Consider the following 25,493-nt stretch of genomic DNA (forward strand, 5'->3'; position numbering starts at 1 on the left):
GCACATATATTTTGTGTGACTATAAATTATTGTATAAAGATAAATTATTTTCAAATATGTAAAGAAATTATTCTTTTTTACACGAATAAAATAAGTTCACATAAATTGAAACGGAAAAAATATTTTTTAAGAAAAATGTGAAGTGCAGTACAATTATGAGGTATATATATATATATATTCCACCTAAGTCGCATATCGCGTTTGGTACATTGTATGCTTGAGAGTTTTAAATTGTAGTCAGATCTAAACTTAAAGTTTGCATACGTTCTTAAAGTGTAGGATTAATTAACATGTATTTGTTTACTCGTTCATACCCACAACAAAACTATATATATCACTATTCATTCTTCAAGATTGAAGTCCACGTACCATCTCCTATAATAATATTCTTTCTCATTTTAAATTTCTCTAAAGCCTAAACCATCAAATTAAGCAAACTTGGAGCAATTAATCTCTCTGTTTCCAATCTCTATAACGGAAGGTGAGATTTCTTTTCATGTTATTTTCCACTTATTTTATTATGTTAGTTTGCTTCTTCTGATCTTTGGTAGAATAATATTCACATTAATTTTTATGGCTTCTTTATGTTGCGATTATGAGCATAATCATTCCTCTGAAAATGACTGTGGAATCTATTAACTAGATCAAGACCAGAAAGGATTATAATTTGGATCTTTCCCAAGGAATAACACGATATAATTAAGAAGATAGTAAACGTAGCTAAATTTCCTCTCCAAGTCATGTACTTTCTTATAGTTTAGCCTTGGAAGTAGAAGAACGAGAAAAAGACCCTCCTTCTCGTTTGAATGTAAGATTGAACATTTTTTCTTTTTATTTGCTTTTTCTTATTTTGCCTGTTTTTGTTCTTTGACTTGAATATCTATATATCTTTGTGAAGAAAGCACATAATTTTGTATTTGCATAATATTGAGCCCAAACATGGTAACACAAATTTAGGAATAGGAGATGCATAGTAAAATGTAAGAGAACATCCTTTTTAATTTAAAATAAATGCTATAAGTACACCAAACACTCATATAATATGGTAATATAAATCAACTAAAATTCATCACTTGTATTCACCCTCTTATTTTCTATTGTTTGCGAAAAAAATATCCTATTTGTATATATATATAATTTGAAACTTCTTTTCACCAATTAATAGGATATTAAGAAGATCTATATTAAAACTAACTTAAAAGTGATATTCACATTTGTCATCACGGATTTAAATATTTTTGAATAAATTAAAGTGAAAAATTAAAAGCTTCGTCGTTGGGGGTTTTAAAAGCTTGTATAACTCTTCATTCTTCAGCATTGAAGTCCACCATCTCCAATAATTTAATGGATCATTTTAGGTTGAACTCCTCGTGTCAAGTCAACTAAGGCGTCATTACCCATCCCATTTAGACATAGATAAATTTGGCGGGTTAATAAAGTAGGTTCATTTTATCACCTTTGTCTTCAACCTATTTATCCCAATGGTAAAAATAGATAATTTCACAACCAACAAGTAAGAGCCCTTTGGCCAAGTTGCCAAAAACTGCTTATTTTTTTGACAATAATATGTGAATATTACCATAACAAACCAAATGATTTACAAACTAAGAGCAGCCAGCTGTTCCAATCCACTAGGATCAAAATCTCTCCAGCTCTCAAAAAACAAACAATAACAAGGAACTCTAACTATTATCAGTTTTAACAGCTCTAACTACATAGCCTCTGTATCAAAATTGGGCAATGTCTAGCTCTTCTAGATCCTGCTAACATACTAATCATCTCCCTAAGTTCCTTCTTAATTTGTGTCTCTATAAATGCATTATTTACATTGATCTTCCTGAAATGCTTCCAATTCCGAGCTTGCCAAGTGTAGTATATTATCGCACCAATGATTTTTGTTGCTACTTCTTTCCTAAATTGCATCAGTGTCGATTCTTGATCCACTGCAAACTCCTGCTAACTGTATAGGATGGAATATTTATTCCTGACCAATTGAGCAGTGCCACCCTTATATTCTGGGTCCAGATACAATCCACAAATAGATGTTGGTGCGTCTCAAGTACTCCACAATCACATAGTATGCAATTGATGTCCCCATTGATAGGGATGTTCAACCTCATCAGTCTTTCTTTAATCATTAGCTTGTCTTGATATGCCAGCCAAGTAATCACTCTTTGTCTTGACAACATTACAGGATTCTATATAAGCTCTGCTTCCCTCAGCCTGGTTATGTTTCCCTTCAGTGCTATGTAACTGCTAGACACTGAAAGAAACCACTAGTGTCCAGCTGGTAAACTCCTCTAGTATACCATTGTGCCATGATCTCCTTTAGAGCATTTAGTTTTTTCCAATACCAACTACAATTCTGTGGGGATTGGTGCTCCCAGATGTTGTGATTGGACTTCATGTAGACTTCATTGACCCATTTCACCGATGGTACATCCTTTTTTGTTGTTGCCATCTGCCATAGTAACTTGCCAACAGAAGCTATATTCCACTGTTCACTTTTTTTAAATATTTAATCCTCCATATTTTTTAGGATTACAGACCTTTTGCCATACTACTAATGATACCTTCATGTGGCCTATAGAATTCCCCCTAAGTAATTTCTACATATTTTGTCAATGCTTTTAACCACACTTTGTGGCAAGATGAATACTGCTCTCCAAAAATTGTAAATGGAGAAGAGAACAGTATTAATAATTTGTATTCTTCCAGCATACGAGAGTAATTTAGAATAACCATTGCGAACACTTTCTGTAAGCTTTTCAACCAAAGCATGATATTCCACTTTACTCCATTTCTTAGAGGAGAGAGATAAACCAAGGTATCTTATAGGCAGTGAATCCAAAGAAAATCCTGTGCAATTAAGGATCTCTTGCTTGCATTCCTCATCCATCCCTACCAGAAAAATGTTGGATTTATCTAGGTTATCCAGAAGCCCAAATACTGCACTGAAGTGGTTGAGTACTTCTATCATCCTGTTAATCGAGGCAGCTTCTCCTTTACAAAACAGCATCAAGTCATCATCAAAAATTAGATGTGTCAGTTTAGTTGCTTTGCACATTGGATGAAAGTGAAAATCTGGTAGCTCACTCATTTTACCAAGGCCTCTTGTCAAGTAATCTATTACTAGAACAAACAACAAGGGAGACATAGGATCCCCCTGCCTTAGTCCTCTTTTCCCTTGAAAATGAGTTTTGAAATGCACTTATATATGGTATTGTAGTATGAAATAGGTCTGTATTGGCTTGCATTTGAGGATCTTCAACTTTAGGAATTAGAGCTATGATAGTTGAGTCTAGTTGCTTCAACATCTGACCATTATCAAAGAACTCCAGGATTGCATTTGTTATATCTTCTCCAACCATAGACCATAAAGCCTTGAGAAACCACTTTCAAATCCATCTGGCCAATGACTCTTATTCACATCTATCTGAAACATTGCACCTTTGACCTCTACAATGGTATCTGGTTGCAACAATCCAACCTGGTGTTCTACTGATAAACATTTACCATTCCTCATAAAACTATCACGACCTAAAATTTTCAACGTCGGGACCGTGATGGCGCATAATATTTCGCTTGCTAGGAAAGCCAATGTTAGAACGGTTTATCCGTTTTAACAGTTTAAAAGTTAATATTAAGAAAGAACTAAAATAACTGAAATAATCTAAAGTGTAAATGCGGAAGCTAAAGCTATAAAACATCTGCTACAAATCCCTGAATCCGGTGTCACAAGTGCACGAGCTACTAAATACATACAACGGTCTAAAATAAATACAAAGCTGTCTGAATGAAAATACACAGCTAAATAGAAACAAAGAAGGGGACTTCAGGAGCTGCCGGCACTGAGTAACTGTACCTCAAGTCTCCACAGGCTATCTAATTTGATCTCTCTAGTAGCCGCCACTGGGACTGACTCCAAAATCTGCACAGAAGTGCAGAGTGTAGTATCGATACAACCGACCCCATGTACTAGTAAGTGTTGATCCTAACCTCGATGAAGTAGTGACGAGGCTAAGGCAGACCACTTATACTACAACATGAACGCAGTATAGATAATAATGATAGAAAAATAGAAATACTGAATAGGAAGAAGCAGTCAACTGAAAATGATAACTACCGCCTCAGGAAATAAACCAGTATTGTTCAGAATTATCAATCCTTAGCAGTTCAAATGAGAATATCGAAAACCAACACAAATCAAGAAATGGAAACACATAAGTTGTTGCAGCGCGCAACCCGATCCCACCAGACAACACACAATCCTCCGTTATTTCACCGTAACAATATCAAGAACAGTAAATAATATGTATATGTTGCGGCGCGCGACCCAAACCCATCATATATCAACAATAGTATCATAATTCACCCTTATTTCACCATATCAATCCACCCTTATTCTACTTGTTGCAGCGTGCAGCCCGATCCCACCGTATAGTAATTTACCCTTATTTCACTATATCAATCCACCCTTATTACTCCCGTTGCGGCATGCAGCCCGATCCCACTATATCAGTTCAAAACACTCAATGTGCACAGTCAAATCAACAGTTCAACCACAAAACCCTTACGATCAATAATTACCAAACTAAACCGAGAAGGAAGCCTTGTACAATATAAGAATCTACACAAGTAATACTATACCATGAAACCAATCTAGTAATTAATAATTAGAAGGTGCGAGTAAATCAATCTAAGCAAATAGCAGAGAATTATGAAACAATGGAAGAGCTAACATTATTAACAGGAGAAGATATTAATTAGTAAGTAGCAGCTAAGAATGGAAAGCATTTAGAACATATAATAGTTAAGACATGATAGGAAATAATTAAGAAAAAGCGAAAAATCATGAGAAACAGATAATTCGACGGCATATAAGCACTTGTCACCTCACATATATGTCGCTCACATAAAATTCACATAACATATAGTCTGAGGGTTTTTAATTCCCTCAAGTCAAGGTTAGACACAACACTTACATTGCTCTAGAGACCACTCAAAGCTTAACCATAACTTTGCCTTTCAAACAAGCCTCCGAACCAACAATATCTAGCAAATTACCAACCAAACGATTCAAAATAAGCCTTAGTAATCATCCACGATCGCAAAATATTCAATTTAGGTCATTATTGAAGAAGTCAATAAAAGTTAACTCCCCAGGCTCGCTTGGTCCAAACCCAAAATTCGGACTAAAACCCGATTACCTATTGACCCCCGAGCTCGGTTATGTAACTTTTTTTGGAATCCGACCCCAATTGGAGGTCTAAATCCCAAATTCTCAAAAATTCCTAATCCTACCCAAACTCCCAAATTTTCCCCATGAAAACACTAGATTTTAGGTTAAAAACTTGTGAAATATAATGAAAGAATGAAAGAAAATGGGTTAGAATAACTTACCAATGATTTGGAGAAGAAAGGGTCTTGGAAAAATCACTCATAGGATTTTCTTGTTTTGAAGATTTGAAGAAAGAGAGAAAATCCCTTAAACTATTTGATCAGTTGCAAGTATCGCATTTGCGACCTGGGGATTGCAAATGCGAGCCTCGCAAATGCGAAGAATGCCTACGCAAATGTGAACCAGTGTTGGCAAACGCGAACTGCCTGGATTGCAAATGCGATCAAAACTTCGCAAATGTGATGGTCCTCCCCCCAGCCCACTGCTCGCAAATGTGATGGCCTCTTCGCAAATGCGAGGCTCGCATTTGCGAGCCAGACCTTGCAAATGCAAAGTTTGCAGATTTGCTACACCAGCTGCTATGTTTCTCTAAGTTCAAAACACTCCGTAGCCTATCTGAAACTCATCCAAGCCCCCGGGGCTCCAAACCAAACAAGCACAGACGTCCTAAAATATCATACAAACTTGTTCGCACGATCAAATCACCAAAATAACAAGCGAACGTCTCAAATGAAATTTTCAAGAAAACTTTAAAACTTCTATTTTCACAAGCGAACGTCCGAATCACGTCAAACTAACTCTGTTTCTCACCAAATTTTACAGACAAGTCATAAATATAATAATGCACCTATACAAGAATCCGGAACCAAAATACGGACCCGGTATAAACATGGACAAACATCAATCATTTCTTAAAATCATTAAACTTTAAAACTTTTAATTTTCAACAAAAATTCAGATCTCGAGCTAGGGACATCAGAATGCGATTCTAGACATACTCCTATGTCCTAAAGTATGATACAAACCCAGCAGGACCGTCAAAATACTGATCCGAGTCCATTTGCTCAAAACGTTGACAGATTTTGACTCAAATTAATTTTTAAGGAAAAAATTATTATTCTTATCAGTTTTTAACATATAAGCCTTCCGGAGAAAAACATGCAAATCGAGGAAGGTTAAAATAAGATAGTTAAGGATTCCGAATACAAAATTTAGTTCTAAAACATGAGATGACCTATCGGGTCATCACATTCTCCACCTCTAAAACAACCGTTCGTCCTCGGACGGACGTAGAAAAGAACCTGAGCTAGTAAAAAGGTGCGGATATCTACTCCGCATGTCCGACTAAGACTCCCAAGTAGCTGCCTTGACGGGCTGACCTCTCCACTGCACTCGAACTGAAGGATAACTCTTAGACCTCAGCTGTCGAACCTGCCGCGCTAGAATAACTACCGGCTCCTCCTCATAAGTCAAATCATTGTCCAACTAGATAGAGCTAAAATCTAGCACATAAGACGGATTACCGTGGTACTTCAGGAGCATGGACACATGGAATACTAGATGAACTGCTGACAAATAGGTGGCAATACGAGCTTGTAAGCCACCTTACCCACTCTCTGAAGAATCTCAAAAGGTCCGATGTACCTAAGGCTCAACTTGCCCTTCTTTCCAAACCTCATTACACCCTTCATGGGTGATACCTGGAGCAACACTCTCTCTCCGATCATGAATGCAACATCACAAACTCTACGGTCAACATAACTTTTCTGCCTGGACTGAGCTGTGCGAAGTCTATATTGAATAATCTTAACCTTATCCAAGGCATCCTATACCAAATCTGTACCCAATAACCGAGCCTCCCCCAGCTTGAACTATCCAACCGTCAATCGGTATCGCCTACCGCATAACACCTCATAGGGAGCCATCTGGATGCTTGACTCATAGCTGTTGTTGTAGGCAAACTTCACAAGTGGCAAGAACTGATCCCAAGTGCCTCTGAAGTCAATAACACAAGCGCAGAGCATATCCTCCAATATCTAAATGGTGTGCTCGGACTGTCCGTCCGTCTGAGGATGAAATATTGTGCTCAACTCAACCTACATGCCCAACTCACGCTGTATTGCCCTCCAAAAGTACGAGGTAAACTACGTACCTCGATAAAAATGATAGAAACTGGCATACCGTAAAGACGAACGATCTCGTAGATGTAAATCTCTGCCAACAACTCTAAAGAATAGGTAACTGCCATAGGAATGAAATGCGGTGACTTGGTCAGCCTGTCCACAATAACCCAAACTGCATCGAACTTTCTCTGAGTCCGTGGGAGTCTAACAATGAAATCCATAGTGATACGCTCCCACTTCCACTTAGGAATCTCTAACTTGTGAAGCAAACTACCAGGTCTCCGATGCTCATACTTTACCTGCTGACAATTTAGACATTGAGCTACATATGCAACAATATCCTTCTTCATCCTCCCCTATCAATAATACGGCCGCAAGTCCTGATACATCTTGGCGGCACCCAAATGAATAGAATACTAGGAACTATGGGCCTCATCAAGAATTAACTCACAAAGTCCATTTACATTAGGCACACAAAAACGACCCTGCATCCTGAAAACTCCATCATCTCCGATAGTAACCTGCTTGACATCACCGTGCCGCACCGTATCCCTACAGACAAGCAAATGAAATTCATCATACTGTCTTTTCCTGATGCGCTCAAACAAGGAAGATCGAATAACTGTACAAGCTAGAACACAACTGGCTTATATATATCCAACCTCACGAATTGATTGGCCAAAGCCTGAACATCTAATGCAAGTGGTCTCTCACCAATTGGAATGAACGCAAGGCTGCCCATACTCACTGACTTTCTACTCAAAAAATAGGCCACCACATTGGCCTTCCCGGGATGATACAAGATGGTGATATCATAGTCTTTTAATAGCTCCAACCACCTCGTCTGCCTTAAATTGAGCTCCTTTTGCTTCAACAAATACCGCAAACTCCGATGATCTGTGAGTACCTCATACGACACGCTATAAAGATAGTGCTTCTAAATCTTCAGCACATGAACAATGTCTGCTAACTCTAAGTCATAAATAGGGTAATTCTTCTCGTGAACCTTCAACTGCCGCAACGCATATGCAATCACCTTGCCACCCTGCATCAAAACCGCACCAAGTCCAATACGAGATGCATCACAATATACCGTATAAGATCCTGAACCTTTAGGTAACACCAACACTGGCGCCGTAGTCAAAGCAGTCTTGAGCTTCTGAAAGCTCACCTCACACTCGTCTGACCATCTTAACAGGGCACCCTTCTGGGTCAACCTGGTCAACAAGGCTGTTGTAGATGCAAAACCCTCCACAAACTGACTATAGTAACCTACCAATCCCAAGAAACTTCGGATCTCCATAGCTGATGTGGGTCTATGCTAGTTCTAAACTGCCTCAATCTTCTTAGGATCCACCTAAATACCTTCTACCGATACAACGTGCCCCAAGAAAATGACTGAGCTCAACTGAAACTCGTATTTTTAAAACTTAGCATATAACTGGCTGTCTCTCAAAGTCTAAAGAACGATCCGAAGATGCTGCTCATGCTCCTCTCGACTGCGGAAGTAGATCAAGATATCATCAATAAACACAATCACAAAGGCGTCTAGAGAGGGTTTAAACACCAGGTTCACTAAATCCATGAATGTTGTTGCCCTTGTCAGCCCAAACGACACTAGAAACTTATATTGCCCATACCGAGTCTAAAAAAACTGTCTTAGGGACATCGGATGCCCTAATCTTCAACTGATGGTAGCCAGACCTTAAATCTATCTTTGAAAACACCTTGGCACCCTGAATCTGATCAAATAAGTCATCAATCCTTGGCAATGGATACTTGTTCTTGATGGTGACTTTGTTCAACTGTCGATAATCTATGCACATCCTCATCGATCCATCCTTCTTCTTACAAACAACACAGGTACACCCCAGGGCAAGATACTAGGTCAAATGAAACCCTTATCAAGAAAATCTTGCAATTACTCCTTCAATTCTTTCAACTCTGGTAGGGCCATACGGTATGGCAGAATAAAAATGGGCTGAGTGTCGGGGACAAATCAATACGTAAGTAAATATCTCTATCGGGTGGTATCCCGACTGTACGAGTCCATTCACTCCTCATGGACATCAACTAAAGGTGTGATAACACATTCCACTCCAAAGTCATGTTGTATCCTTCTTCATATCAAGCAACCCCTTTCCGTCGTATCCAACCTCCCTCCGTATAACAGCCAATATTCCAAATTAAGCCCGTAGACCTAGTCACAGTCCGCCATGAATCCCAAATCACTCTAAACTTTCCTTAAGGCGTGCAACTATCCTACCACAGAACCCTAAATGCTACTATGCCGCTCTCCCACTTTGGTCAAACCCTCTCCTTATGCAACTAATTCATTTCTGCTTCTCATATTTGGCCTTCTAGAAATTTAGCCACCGCAAAACACCACCCGTATGTTCTTTCTCATAAATGCCCTGCTGTTGCCTTAAATCAGAATCCATCTATGTAACACTTGAACCAACGGATCGCTACCAGCTCTAAACTTCTCCGAAGATCATCTTCCCTGAGCCATCAACATTAGGAACACCGATTTGATTTTGAACCACAGCACACTGCGACCTCTGATGGTTGCTTCCCCCACACCACTTCACAATACTCTTCCCCAAAGGAAAATTGAAGAAAATCATAACACCGGCGAACTTAACGCATGCAATCAAAGACAACAACACCACACCACAGATGAAAATTTCCACCACTCTCGAAAATACCAAGTCTTATTACCCTATTGACCTAAACCAAAGCATTTGTAAGCCAATTGTCTTTCCTCCGCCAAAAATAGAATATTGAATCTCTGAATCATGTATCGAGTAAAACCTCCTTTCAAGTCATTCACTGCCTCGACGCATAGACAAGCATCCTACCATTACACAAACACTGTGCGATAGTTACACACGAATCACCATACAATCAATGCCAAATCTCAAAACCTTAGGAATTACTGATACTGAGCTAAAACGAAAGAACGACCTTCTGCAAAGTCACGACAATAGTCCAATCAAATATGTAGGGAGAAGCATCCTGCACTACCTCAGTAGTACTATTACGATTCCTTAATTCCCAATTTATAACAAGTGCTTCAAGTCGCATAAGATTGAATAAGAAGGAAATGAAGGCATGCATAAGCCTCAAAGGAATCAAATCGCACGATGAGGAATCAAGAAGGGAAGTGCTCCTAACAGCCCTGTAGCCTCTCAAAGATAAGTACAGACTTCTCCATACCGATTCGCAAGACTCTACTAGACTAGCTCATGACTCGTGAGATCTAAGTGAATCTAGTGCTCTGATACCATGTTGTCACAACTCGAAATCTATTAAAGGTCGTGATGGCGCCTAACACCAATGTCAGGCAAACCAACAATAATTGATTAACTTGATTACTCATTTTAGTATTTTGAAATCATAATTTTTCCTTCGATTAAATAATAATAAATAAAATTATAGAGTAAATGATAATATTTTTCCAAATACACTAATGAACAACTCATAAGTACCCCTAGAACCCAGTGTCATAAGTGCATGAGCATCAACTAGGAAGATAAATAAAATACATCATATGTCCGGAATACAAATTACACAGAAAAATATAAATAACTTTGAAGAAAACTCTACTGGCTGCGGATCGTAACATGGAATGCAGCTCACTGAAGTGTCCGTAATAACCAAGCCTCTACGTTCACGAGGCCACTAGACATATATGTACCTGCACAAAAATGTGCAGCAAGTGTAGTATGAGTACGTAAATCAACGTGTACCCAGTAAGTATCCAATCTAACCTCGAAGAAATAGTGACGAGGGGTCGACTCTGACACTTACTCTAGGTTAAAAATAAGATATTGATAATTAAGCATGGATTGTATAAAACAGCTGAAAACTCAATAACAAGAAGTAAACAATTATCTTATTAATAGGAAATTTCCCAATTGATTCTCGTCTTTTAACAATTTATATCTAAAACCAACGAGGCAATATCAATTATTATTAGTTCCAAAGATTTATAATACGCAAATCATGTTGAGGTCGTACGACCCGATCCAACATATAAATATAAAATGTGCATTGCCGAGGGTCGAATGGAACGAACCATAGATGCATCTATTTAGCGTGTCGAGGTGAACGGCCTGCTCCCATGAGAGCAGCGGAAGTTTATCCCACTTGCGGAATATATTTGCGACACGGTCGAACATAGATTTCTCAAATTATTATAATATTCCTCAATTCTTTTTCAAAAATACGACGTTCAAAGGAAAACTTTCAAATCTCGAAATCCTCAATTTCAACTCTTTTCAAGACATTCAATAAGCATACTTAATCTCACTTCTTTTCAAGGCAAATAATAAACATAATCAAATAATGGTATCAACAAGGCATGGTGTAAACCTATAACTACCCGGACATAAGCATGAATTGTAGTTACGGATGGACTCTCGTCACCTCGTGCATACATATCCACCACAAATAGAATCGCATATTAATTTAGTTCACCTATGGGATTAATTCCCTCATACAAGGTTAGAAAAGAGACTTACCTTGCTCCAAGATTCCATAACCGAGCCCTAATCCCTTCCAACAACTCAAACCGATGACCGACGCTCCAAAATAAAGTCAATAAATGTGCAAATCAATGAATATATACTCTAATGCTCATTATAATCCAATTTACAACAATTTCCAACTCCGCCTGAAAGGTCAATAAAAATCACCCTCGGGCCCACGTGCTTGGATTCCAAAAATTTTCGAAGATAAACATTACCCATAACCCCACGAACTCAAATATATAATTTATTCTCAATTCCATGCCAAAATTCGTGGTTAAAATCAAAATATACCAATTTTCTAGGTTTTCTGCCAAAACCCCAAATTTCTATAAATTGTCCACGAATTTCCATATTAAAATCTATGTATAATTCAAGTATTTAACTCAAAATACACGGGAAATCACTTGCCTCTTGATGTTGATGGAACCCCTCTCAATATGGTCTCAAAAATCTCCTAAGTCCAACTGGGAAATGAGGGAAATGAGCTAAGTCCCGAAATATAAGCCCTTGCTCCAGTCGCAGATGTCGCATTTGCGACATCTTGTTCGCAATTGTGACAAAAGCATCACAAATGCGAACCAGAGCCACCCCTTCCAAGGTCGCATTTGCGACCAAATTTTTTGCAAATGCGAAGGGGACAGTATCGCAAATGCGAACCCTTCAGTACTTTCCCACCATCGCAAATGCGACTCCTCCCTTGCAAATGCGAGTTCGCAAATGCGATCAAAACCTCGCATTTATGAGACCTGTAGCCCAGACCCAAAAACCAGCAAAACCAGCACAACCTTTCATCCAAAAATTGATCCGAAACCATTCTGAAACATACCCAAGGCCCTCGGGATCTCGTCCAATCAAACAAACCAGTCCCATAACATAACACAAACTGGATCGAGGCCTTAAATCACATCAAACAACGTCGAACTCATGAATCGCACCCCAATTCAAGCTTAATGAACTTTAGAACTTCAAACTTCTACGTTCGATGCAGAAACCTATCATATCACGTCTGATTGACCTCAAATTTTGCACACAAGACACATTCGACATTATGGACCTACTCCAACTTCTGGAATCAAAATTAGACCCCGATATCAAAAAGTCCACTCCCGGTCAAACTTTTCAAAAACCTTCAAATTTCCAACTTTTGCCAAATGACCCCAAAATGACATACGGACTTCCAAATCCATATCCGAACGTGCTTCTATGACCAGAATCACTATACAGAGCTATTCCTAGGCTCGTAATTCTAAATGGACATTGATAATATTGAAATTCACTTCAACCCAAATTTATAAAATCCTACCAAAATACCAACTTTCCATAATAGGCACCGAAACGCTCCCGAGTCATCCCAAACCTGATCCGGACATATGCCCAAGTCCAAAATCATCATATGAACCTGTTGGAACCTTCAAATCCTGATCCTAAGGTCGTTTACTCAAAATTTAAACCTTGGTCAATGCTTCCAACTTAAAGCTTTCGAAATGAGAATTTTCTTTCTAAATCAACTCCGAACTTCACGAAATTCAATTCCGACTAGATGTACAAGTCATAATACCTTAACTGAAGCTACTCATGGCCTCAAATTATTGAACGATGTGCTAGAGCTCAAAACGACCGGTCGGATCATTACAACTTGACTTTGTACTCCTTGAACACATTGGTCTACTAACTCACTAGGACCTTGAGCTGGTGGTTTGAAAGTGTTATGTTCGTTAATCTGAATTCCTCTATTTCCTTGTTGCTTGCTAATTTTGTTCCTTGCATTATTAATAGGTGTTACCTATCATGAATTTACCTCTTGATTACCTGCTGACCCTTTGCTTATATACACACCTTGTATCTCTTATGCAGCCTTTGTCACTAGTTTTTCCTGCTTCTGAGCTAGTTCTTGTTGTCTCTGGACATGTGAAGGTTGATGCACCTTCTTTACGCGATATTCTTTTTCCTTGTGACCATATTTCTTACAAAACTTACATAAAGTAGGTTTCCAATCATATTGTACATTTTGTTACATAGGCATTCATTTTTTATTTTTTAAAGAAAATCTTTTCTGGTAGCTTGGCATCCATACCTACTTCAATAAGTAATCATGCAAAGCTAAGCCTCATTTTCTTTTTTGTGTGATTGTCTACCATAAATGGTTTACCAATTAAACTCCCTATTTTTCTTAATCCCTTTGAGCTCCAATATTTGAAGTCCAAGTTGGTAATTCAACCCAAATTGGAACTGTATAGAGCTCCTCCCTGGTAAATTCCATGTCTAGATGCCATACTTTTACAATAAAAGATTTGTTATCAAAGTGGTATATACCTTCTTGAATAACTTCATTCTTCCCTACTACATCATCAAATCGCACGAAAACTATCCATTCTTCATCATAGAGATCTTATTAACGCCATATTTGCCCCATATTTTCTGGATAAAGTTGTTCAAAACTGAGAAGGGAGGGTGAGCCCTCAAAACATAACACACTACAACAGTTTTTCAATATTCCAGTTCTATACTGATATCCTCGGTTTCAATTTCACATACAAGAGTCTCTACATGCACCTCTGGAGCTATGTATTCTAGTTTAAAACTATCATTAGTTACCTTTGTGATGTAAAAGTTTTCCCAAATGGATCCCTTGCTTGCGACTTCATCCATTAGTTCTACTTCGTCTGCCCACGAGAGTTTACTTTGACTCTTTGACGAACTTCCTGAAGCTTCTTTTGAGGTGGATGTTACCTCCAATTGCTCAGGTGTGCTAGCTATTGAAGATCCCCCAATTTTCTCTGAGTTTGCATCCCTAGATTTTGTTAGTATTGTTCTATTGGTTTCCAACTCTATCTTCTGTGACTTCAAGATTTCAATTGCCTTTAGCAGCTCATCTTTTTTCCATTGTTGATTTAATTCCTACTAACGCGGCTGATTCCTGAGCCAAAATTGTCTTCTGCGATTGATTCCGAGCTCTCTTCCCCATGGATGGCGCACGTTAAACTAACATGCACTGAGAGAGAAATGGTTTAAACTGCTTATTTTGAAAAGTGCTTTTGTTCAAAAGTACTTTTGCGAAAATAGTAGTTTGTGCTTGGTCAATTCGTTTGAGTTGTGCCTTTTGCAAGCTCATTATATTTGGCTAATCTTTTAAAAAAACACTTTTAAGTATCAAATTACGAAAAAGGACGGCAAAAGTTCAATTTGCAGTTAATACTATTTAAACAAGAAAAATAAATTTAAATATTTATTATAAAAGAATTAAATTAAACTATAAAACGTAAAGTAAACATATAAATTAAAATTTTTAATCAATATAAATATAATTATTCCAAAGCAATAACATTGAATGTTAGGTATTACTTATTATTTACATGATAATTTAAATATGTCAAATACATCATTCAATATAAATTTGAAATCTACTCGAATAAGATTACACTTAAGCTATTTATATAATTAATGAACATTTAAAATCAGCCGCTTTATGATAAAGTAGGATTACACTTAAGCTATTTGTATAATTAATAACATGAAAATTTCTTTATTTTTCTTTTGTCTCCTATCGTATTTCAAATAATGTAAACAACACATAAGCTATTTGTATAATTAATAACATGAAATTTCTTTATTTTTCCTTTGACTCCTATGGTATTTCAAATAATGTGAACATAAATTTTCATTAATTTACTATTAAGGCGTGACGTTATAAATTAAGATTTTGGATGTCTACTTTATTTCTTCATTATATACTGGTGGCCTTTAGACCCATAAAACCTTAAATGCGGCATTAAATATTTGTTACGTATTATTTATTGGTTTGAATTCTTTCTCTAAATAAAGAAGATTGTTAATTTTGTTTTGATTAATTTTATGGAAGGTGACAGAGCTATTAACTCTAAGGCAGTTGGTTTATAGTTTATACTATTGTGAAAGATACCAACTAGAGATGGAGATTGTTGAGACATGTGAAAAAGGAACTCTTTCTTCTGCAAAGCCTTCCAGCAAACGTAGTTTTCTATCAACTGATGATGAAGTTGTGGGCTTTGAGAAAGATGCAGAAAGTATAATGAAAAAATTGACTGGTGGAGCAAAGGAGCTAGATGTCATCTCAATCTATGGAATGCCAGGTCTCGGAAAAACAACTTTGGCCAGGAAAGTGTACAACAATCCTTCTATTGTTAATCACTTTGATGTTAAAGTATGGATTCCTGTTTCGCAAACATATAATAGGATGAAGTTGTTGATTGAGATTTTCAAACAAGCAACTAGTGATAAGAGAGAAATCAAGGAGGACATTGACATAGCTGACAAGTTGCAGAAGAGTCTAAAAGGCAAGAGATATCTCATTGTATTAGATGATATATGGGAAGTCGAAGTATGGGAAGATTTGGGATTATGCTTCCCTAATGGCGAAGATGGAAGTAGAGTAATTGTAACAACTCGAATTGAAGAAGTGGCTAAGCATCTTCAATATCGCAGTGATCCCTATTCTCTTAGATTTCTGACACTGGAAGAGAGTTGGGAATTACTGCAGAAGAAAGTATTCCAAGGAGAGAGTTGTCCTCCGAATCTATGGGTAGCAGGGTTACAAGTTGCAGAACACTGTAAGGGATTGCCCCTTGTGGTTGTCCTGATTGCTGGAATTATTGTGAAAATGGAAAGAGAGGCATCCTTGTGGCTTGAGGTTGCAAATGGCTTAAGTTCTTATGTTTTAGGAGAGCAAACCATGAAGGTAATGCAAACAAGTTATGATCATTTAGAAGACCACTTAAAATCTTGCCTTCTTTACATGTCATTCTTTCCAGAAGACCATGAGATTTTAGTGTCTGATTTGCTGAAGTTCTGGATGGCCGAAGAGTTTGTAGAGGATATTGACACCGAGAACATAGAGAAAACATCTAGCATTTTCTTGGATGATCTGCTTAAGAGAAGCCTAGTGATGGTCTCCAAGAGGAGTTTTAATGGTGACATAGACTACTGCACAGTTCACGATGTAGTGCGTGAGTTTTGCTTGGCAAAACTTATAGAAGAAAAGTATATGCAGCTGACAGTGCCATACAGTCCAAATCAACATGTGTATTCCAAGGAATCGCGGTTATGCATTTATATTCATGATGATCTGGTTGAACAATTAGATCGTTGCGAATATCGACTGGATAAGATTCCAATGCTCGAGTCCAAGCTGGAAACTAAGTGTTCTGGTGAATGTCCTAAGCCTTTGGAGTTCATTGCTCATCCAGTACAATTCAACACATGGAGTTATTATCGATCAGATCCTTTACCTTTACTGGTTAAATTAAGACTTGTTCGAGTGTTGCGTTTGATGGATGCGGACTACTTGCCAAGTTCTTGGACTACTGCAGTACAATCTTTAACTCACTTGAGGTACCTTGAAATTTCTGTCGGACAATTTGATTTCAAGTGGATTTCTCACCTACTCGATCTTCAAACTCTAGTGGTTCGTTCAGCCATCTCCAATCCAATGACATTGCTTGCTATCTGGAAAATGACAAAGCTAAGACATGTGAATATAACCAAATTTTCCTTGGTATGGGAAGCCGATGACCGGGTAGTTTTTGGACAATCTTCAACAACTATGCTAGAGAACTTGAAGACATTTGGCATGTGCTGTACATATGTGGATGATATGAATCCAAGGTTCTGGTGGAGGTTCCCCAATCTTGAACAACTCCGCCTCAAAATTGAAGATGTACCTAGTTGTCCTTTGTTTCCCATACCAGAAGTTCATACTCACCTTCAATCTCTCGAACTTGAAGTCAAAAATGGCAGGAAAGGATACAATACTTCAGTTGGATGGGACGAATACTTTGTCTTCCCTTCAAATCTTAGGCGTTTGAGCATTCGCAACATGTCACTAACGGAAAAGATAGTCGCAAACATTGCAAGATTGCGGATGCTTGAGAGTCTTACATTAATAAGAGGATCTCGATTCTGGAATCTGAATTACTGTTGGGACGTTAGAGATGTCGTGTTCCCTGCACTCAAATACTTGACATTACAGATTAAGGATTTGACAGAATGGAAAGCTTCAGAGGAATCCTTTCCCATGCTTGAAAAACTAGTTATCAAAGGTTATTGCTACCTTGAGGAGATCCCACCTTGCTTTGTGGATGTTCCAACGCTCCAACTTATTGAAGTAGAAGACTGCATGGATTCTCTCGGAGTTTCAGCTATGAATATCAAAAAGGAAATTGAAGAAACTACAGGATGTGACAGTCTCCAAGTTCGTATACTGGAGTAATTAAGCCACCAGTTCAGCACTTCTTTTTTCATTTTATTAGCTTCTGTGTCTTGAATTCTGAAGTTCAGTTATATCTTGCATTATTATTTTTATCATATATACTTAAACAGCATTTTGGAGAGTATACATAAAGGTTTCATGCATATCCTTCATAAAATGCCTCCCTCCTAGTGTACAACAGGATAAATTGTATAAACGTATATATACTATCCGTTTCACTTTCTTAGTATTCATACCCCTACCATTATACTTGTGGGTTCAAAATACCCCTCACCCGTTACATCCCTCTTCAAAACTTAAAAATGACGTGTGGCACACCCTGGTTGTACTAAAATAACCTGCCCCATTTTTTATTAAACCCCATCCGATCCAACTTATTTACCCACCCTCATCCGAATCCCCCCTACTTAATTAAATCATTCTCACCCCCTTATTATCTTTGCTTTATTTCAGTGATGATTCAGAATAACATTAGCAACATCTGATACAAAGTGTGGCTTTACTCCTTAATGAACTCTTCTTCTGCTGCTGATGATAAAGAAGATTTTCTTGATTTTCCTCTTCTTTGTTTTTACTAATCATTAGTACTCTTATTAAAGCTTTGGTATTCTCTTTTTGATGACAAGAAATTCCACAATGCTTTTTTGGGTTTGTGATGCTCTAATGTGGAATGTTTTTCAATACCTTCAAAGGCAAAGACTTCAGAAATTTAAATCTACATATATCTTTTGTTGGATTTATGTTTTTTTTAATTCAAGAAAAATATGAAAATAATTTTATAAATTTCTATTATAAATTATCAGTTTGTAAGCAATGCTCTTGTGTAGTTTACTTCTCATATTTCTCACCCGTCATTCTTTGGGATAAGTTTAAGTCCTTTTTTTTGTGTGTGTGAATAAGTTGTATTAGTATTTTGAAATACAACAAATTACTTCCAATTTCTTTTTCTCCAAAAACAAGTGCATCATCTGCTGCAACAAGGTGGGTTCGGATGGAGGTGGGTTAAGAAGTTGGGTTGGGTGGGGTTTATAAAAATGAAAAATGTTGCAGGTTATTTTAGTGCAACTAGGGCATGCCACGTGCCGTTTTTAAGTTTTGGAGAGGGATTTAACGGATGAGGGGTATTTTGAACCCACAAGTGTAACGGTAGGGGTATGAATATTAAGAAAGTAAAATGAAGGATATATAAAACTTATTTTTGATAGTAAAAGGGTATATATGACCCTTTACCATTGTATAAATAACCATTGACAGTTCTGAGTTTGATCTCAACGGTAGGAAAGATACATACCTAGCATGTTGCCAATAATTGGCCATGGCTTTCGACCTGGTGGGCGCGCGGTTCGCCCTACAGCTTCTTTTACTTAATTACTCCAGCTATATAAAAGAAATTACCAAGACAAGCCAAGCAAGTTTATATTTTAAATGACAAGCGGTTCAAATTTTGGCAAAGAGATTGAAAGGAGGATGCTTGGTAGGAAAAGAATGGTCTTTACATGAAAATGAAAGATTGCTAATTGATTATTAAAGATAATATTGCAGAATTAAAAAAAGTGGCATAAATTTACAACAGGTGAATGAACCATTCAAAATATGTATCATAGTTTTTTTTTTTTTTTTTTTTTTTTTTTTGCTAATAATGTATTATAGTTATAGAGATGATATATAGAATATCATTCCGATTTATAAACAAATTGTTGTCGAACTAATTGAACCACATGATATGTATAAATAATACTCTTGGTAAGTATTGAGTCGTGACAAAAATAAAAGTATAGAATACAATTTCAAAAGAAAATGTGATAAGCTCTTGACCTAGGGACAGCACTGCTGGGAAATAAACCATATGTGTGTCAGCAATAAAGGTCTTTTACGGGTGGGCCGGACCAGGCTGGGTGGGAAAAGTTGAAACCATTCGGTTTTCGAATTCGGCCGATTACAGGTTAGGGGCTACCGGGCTCAACGAGTTCGGGTTCATTCGGATAAACAATGAACCGTAAGGGTTACGGGTATAAGGGGCCGGGCCGGGCCAGGTTAGTATTTTTTATTTTTTTTTTATTTTTTGTATTTTGTACAACTATTGTAATTTATATTAATATAAAGTAAAAATATAAAGAATACAATGAGGATGGAAAAAAATTGCACTTATAAATTGTAAATGCTACATTTATTTCAAAATTCAAACTTACAAATTGAAATGTTTACATTTAACAAGTAAATTAACGAAAAGAGTAAATTCAAAGGTTTTGCATTGCCTTAGACTCTAAAACCTTAAAAAAAAAATTGAAATCTAGCCTTTAATTGCACTTATAAATTGTAAATGCTACATTTATTTCAAAATTCAAACTTACAAATTGAAATGTTTACATTTAACAAGTAAATTAACGAAAAAGAGTAAATTCAAAGGTTTTGCATTGCCTTAGACTCTAAAACCTTAAAAAAATTGAAATCTAGCCTTTAAATCGGTCCAGGCCGAGCCGGGCCGATTAGCCGTTCTACAGAAATTTTGGTTGACCAGGTTTGACTGATTCAATTAACCGGATCAACTAAATACCGGGCCTGGCCTGGCTTGGCCGGGCCAGACCCGGGTCAACCTGGCCCGTTTGACACCTATAGTCAGCAACAATACAACAATAACAACCCAGTATAATCCCACTTAGTGGGGTCTCGGGAGGGTAGTGTGTACGCAGACCTTACCCCTACCCTGGGGTAAAGAGGCTGTTTCCAAATAGACTCTCGGCATCCTTCCCTCTAAGAACTTACACCTTGTTCTTGGGGAGACTCGAACTCACAACCTCTTGATTGGAAGTGGAGGTTGCTTACCATTAGAGCAACCCCTCTTGTCTTCTAATATAGTCAACAATTTCTTTTAACTTTAATGAAAGTAGTAATAAAAAATTATATAGTGGATATAGCTTAATTAAAATAAAAAGGAAAGCTAACAAAAGGACAGGCTATAATATCAAAAGAAAATGTAATAATCTCTCACCACTCCCACTCGGTTTAAATTAGAATTTTCTTTTTAGCTGGAAGCAACATTGTTCTTTTTTTTAAAATTAAACATAGTAAATATTGCAAGTGGAAAACCATTTTTCGGTGGCTATTTCAAGTTAATCTAGTTTTCTAATTTGTATATCAGTATTAGTTGACCAAAGGGAGAGATCTGTGAGAACTTTTGAAGTTCTTTGTATAATTTGCCTTTTTCAGTACATGAAATACTGAAACAAAATTCTGATATTTTTTGATATAAGTGGAGCTACTAATTCTAATTAAGCAACTAATCTCTTGTTGCCACTCTCAGTAAAGGAAGGTGAGGTTTCTTTTTAGGTTTCCACCTTTTTCTTTTTTGTTGCCACTCTCAATTTTTTTTATAAATAGTACACTTTCTTTTGCAATTAAATCTGATTTCTTGAGCATTTAGATGTGAATTTCTTAAATGATCGATATTCACACCTTCTAATTTCGTTCTTACTTTATGAGAAGCTCAATGTTGGTTGTTATCGTTACAAGTTGTTCGTTGTTCTTATCCAAAATACTTAATAACTTGGAAATTTCCTTATGTTTCCTTTGTCTCCAACCGCAATTCAAATAATTTGAACATGAAACTTTCATAATATTTTCATCAATTTATTATGAACTTGGAACTTCAAAATATCTCCTTAGTTCCCAATCTTGGACGTTGAATGCAACTCTTCAACTCCGTCCTCCTTTCCCTCTTTCTTCTATTTATCTTTTTATTTTTATAAAAGAAAATGAAATTTAACTGATTAGCAAAAGAGAGGCAAAGTTTTTCTTGTGGGAAATTTGATGCTAAATTGCAAGCTTTTTGAAATGTAATTAACCTTTTGCAAAATTATTAATATTTGCTTGTTTTTATGGGCGTATATCTTAAAGACATTTCCATCCTAAGATGGAGAGATATGCATCACTAAAGTAACAACAACATACCAATATAATCCCACAAGTAAGGCCTCAAGAGGGTAGTGTGTACGTAGACATTTCGCTTCAAAAAAGGGTGAAAAGGAAGAGAAGGAAAGAAGAACAACAAGAAGAAAGAAAGAAAGAAAGAAAAGGGAGACAAAAGACATAATGAAAAAGGGGAGAAAAGGTGAAGCCGAAAAAGAAAAAGTAGCATAAAAAAGATATGTATTACTAAAGTAAAAAGGAGAAATAAATGGAAAAATATACTCAAAAACACTTTACTTGTGGTGCTACTTTATTTCTATTATTTTTTGGTTTGGATTTTTTCTCTAAATTATGAAGAATTTTAATGTTGTTTTGATGTCTTTTATGAAGGTGACAGAGCTATAGCTCAAGGCAGTTAGATAATAGTTACCACAATCGTGTGAAAGACACCAATTAGCGGTAGTTTTCAACAATTGAGATGGAGGTTGTTGAGACATGTGGAAAAGGAACTCTTTCTTCTGCAGAGCCTTCCACCAAACATAATTTTCCATCAACTGATGAGGAAGTTGTGGGCTTTGTGAAAGATGCAGAAAGTATAATGAAGAAATTGATTGTAGGAACAAAGGAGCTGGACGTTATCTCAATCTTTGGAATGCCGGGATTGGGTAAAACAACTTTGGCCAGGAAAGTGTACAACAATCCTTCTATTGTTAATTACTTTGATGTTAAAGCTTGGTGTTCTGTTTCGCAAGCATATAATAGGAGGACCTTGTTGCTTGAGATTTTCAAACAAGCAACACGTGATAAGAGCGAAATCAAAGAGGATGTTGACATAGCTGACAAGTTGCAGAAGACTCTAAAAGGCAGGAGATATCTCATTGTATTAGATGATATATGGGAAATCGATGCATGGGAAGATTTGGGGTTATGTTTCCCGAAGGGTGAAGATGGAAGTAGAGTAATGGTGACAACTCGAATTGAAGAGGTGGCTAAGCATCTTCAGCACCGCAATGATCCTTATTCTCTTAGATTTCTGACATCGGAAGAGAGTTGGGAATTGTTGCAGAAGAAAGTATTTCGAGGAGAGAGTTGTCCACCCAATCTATTGGAAGCAGGATTACAAGTTGCGGAACATTGTAAGGGATTGCCTCTTGTGATTGTCCTGATTGCTGGAATTATTTTGAAAATGGAAAGGAAGGCGTCCTTGTGGCTGGAGGTTGCAAATGACTTAAGTTCCCTTGCTTTAGGAGAGCAGGGTACAAAAGTAATACAATCGAGTTATGACCATTTAGAAGACCAATTAAAGCCTTGTCTTCTGTACATGGCTTTGTATCCAGAAGACTATAAGATTCCAGTGTCTGATTTGCTGAAGTTGTGGATAGCTGAAGAGTTTGTAGAGAATATTGACACAGAGAATCTAGAAGAAACATCTAGAATTTTCTTGAATGATCTACTTAAGAGAAGCCTAGTGATGGTCTCTGGCCGACAGGAAATTAATGGTGCCATAGAATACTGCTCACTTCATGATTTAGTGCGTGAGTTTTGTTTGAGAAAACTTATAGAAGAAAAGCACTTTATGCAGCTCGCAGTGCCATACAGTTCAAATCAACAATTGTATTCCAAGGAATCACGGTTATGCATTTATATTCATGATGAACTTGTTAAACAATTAGATCATTATGAATATCGGTTGGATAAGATTCCAATGTTCGAGTCCAAGCAGTTAGATTGTTATGAATATCAGTTGGACAACATTCCGATGGTCAAGTCCAAGGAAACAAAGCGTTTTGGTCAATGTTCAAAGTTTATTCAGTTCATTGCTCATCCAAAATCCAACATATGGAACCGATCAGATTCTTTGCATTCACTTGTTAAATTAAGATTTGTTCAGGCATTGCAATTGAATGAAAGGGAATTGCCAAGTTCTTGGGTTAAGGCAGTACAATCACTAACTCACTTGAGGTACCTTGCAATTTGTGTTGAAAAATTTGATTTCAAGTGGGTATCACATCTACTCTATCTCCAAACTCTAGTGGTAGATTATTCAAGATATCCATTCAGGACATCGACTGCTGCATTCTGGAAAATGACAAAGCTAAGGCATGTGAAGATAAACTCATTTATCTTTACTGGCGAATGGGATGCTAAAACTGGTCGACCAATTTTGGAAGAACCTTCAGAAAGTACGCTAGAGAACTTGAAGACATTGCGCACTTGTCGTGTTGCTGTGAGCGATGCCGCTCGGAAGGTCTGGTGGAGGTGTCCGAATCTTGAAAAACTCAGCCTCCAAATTATAAGTGTACCTAGTTGTTCTTTGTTTCCCTTACCAGAACTTCATACTCGGCTTCAATCTCTTAAACTAGATGCCGGATGCTCGTATGAAGACAAATATGAAGTTGGATGGTCCAGCTACATTGACTTCCCTTCAAATCTTAGGAAGTTGTGCATTCGCAACATTTTTATAACAGAAGAAATAGTTTCAAAGATTGCAAAACTGCAGAAGCTTGAGAGTCTCGAAGTACATAGAGGATACCTTGTGGGGAATGGTCAGTGTTTAGACGTCAGATATGTCGAGTTCCCTGCACTCAAATTCTTCACAATATTTGTGCTCTTTATGGAAGAATGGAAAGCTTCAGAGGAATCCTTTCCCATGCTTGAGAAGCTAGTTGTACTAAATTGTGAAGACCTCGACGAGATCCCTCCTAGCTTTGCCGATATTCCAACACTCCAACTTATTCAAGTGGAGAACTGCATGGACTCTGTTGGGGATTCAGCTATGGATATTAAAAGAGAAATAGAAGAAAACACAGGCTGTGACACTCTCCAAGTTCTTATATCATAGGACTGCTACTAAAGCTGGTAAGTCATGATTTCAGCAACTCTTTGCTCCATCTGATATGGGACAAAACAGTTTGTCATTTAATTTGTAGGTGTAGCTTTTTTGCAATAATGGACCTCATTTTCCTAACATTCTTCCATCTTTCATTTGCACTCCGACATATCCATTTCCTCGATCGGGTCTGCAATCTTCTCAACAGTTGCGCCATATCTGAGCATTTGTTAAAGAGATGAAGGGAATTCTTCTGATTTCTCAACAGACCTTCTGATTTATTGAAATATATACTTCCAGCTCAGAATGCAATTAAGCTAAGCTAACTATGAACTAATGTATGTATGTTTCTTCAATCTTATAATGCTGTTATAAGGATAGTCGTCAGTATGTTTAGTCAGTCAGACTCAATTAATATGTGAAAGTTCAATACTCCTAGGCTATGTTGCGCAAACTCCCCGAAACAACAGCCGCCTCGTGTCAGATCCTCTAAAAATACACTACTTTTGGAGGATCTGACATGCACTTATCGACATTTTCGGAGAATCCGAACAACAAAGCTCCTAGGCATTGAACATACTCAGGAGCTCAATTCTAACAAATTCGGAATTATAATACCAACAAATCAGCAGCAACAGCTGCAATATGTAGTATTCATTAACATAGACACAGG

The 25,493-nt window shown here is 37.2% G+C and overlaps 2 protein-coding genes across 5 annotated transcripts; both read left to right on the plus strand.

Moving 5' to 3' along the window:
* Positions 1-325: 325 nt before the first annotated feature.
* On the plus strand, positions 326-18,084 carry LOC138868178 (putative late blight resistance protein homolog R1C-3). The gene is made up of 2 exons (XM_070149961.1): positions 326-481; positions 15,700-18,084. Exon 2 carries the CDS (start codon positions 15,769-15,771, stop codon positions 18,082-18,084), a length of 2,316 nt encoding a protein of 771 aa, XP_070006062.1. The 5' UTR covers positions 326-481; positions 15,700-15,768.
* A 3,153-nt stretch (positions 18,085-21,237) lies between these two features.
* On the plus strand, positions 21,238-25,258 carry LOC104224735 (putative late blight resistance protein homolog R1B-16). Of its 4 annotated transcripts, XM_009776429.2 has the most exons (3): positions 21,238-21,394; positions 22,381-24,849; positions 25,029-25,258. In XM_009776429.2, exon 2 carries the CDS (start codon positions 22,469-22,471, stop codon positions 24,830-24,832), a length of 2,364 nt encoding a protein of 787 aa, XP_009774731.1. In that variant the 5' UTR covers positions 21,238-21,394; positions 22,381-22,468; the 3' UTR covers positions 24,833-24,849; positions 25,029-25,258. The 4 variants fall into 4 exon arrangements, with proteins under 4 accessions (XP_009774731.1, XP_070006365.1, XP_009774733.1 ...); XM_070150264.1 differs by having other exon boundaries at positions 22,381-25,258; XM_009776431.2 differs by having other exon boundaries at positions 22,388-25,258.
* Positions 25,259-25,493: the final 235 nt, after the last annotated feature.

Source organism: Nicotiana sylvestris, chromosome 6, assembly GCF_000393655.2.
Source record: "Nicotiana sylvestris chromosome 6, ASM39365v2, whole genome shotgun sequence".
Lineage (NCBI taxonomy): Eukaryota > Viridiplantae > Streptophyta > Magnoliopsida > Solanales > Solanaceae > Nicotiana > Nicotiana sylvestris.

What these genes read in the sequence shown, in the direction of transcription:
- LOC138868178 (XM_070149961.1), top strand. Translation starts at nt 15,769, where the DNA reads ATGGAGATTGTTGAGACATGTGAAAAAGGAACTCTTTCTTCTGCAAAG.
- LOC104224735 (XM_070150264.1), top strand. Translation starts at nt 22,469, where the DNA reads ATGGAGGTTGTTGAGACATGTGGAAAAGGAACTCTTTCTTCTGCAGAG.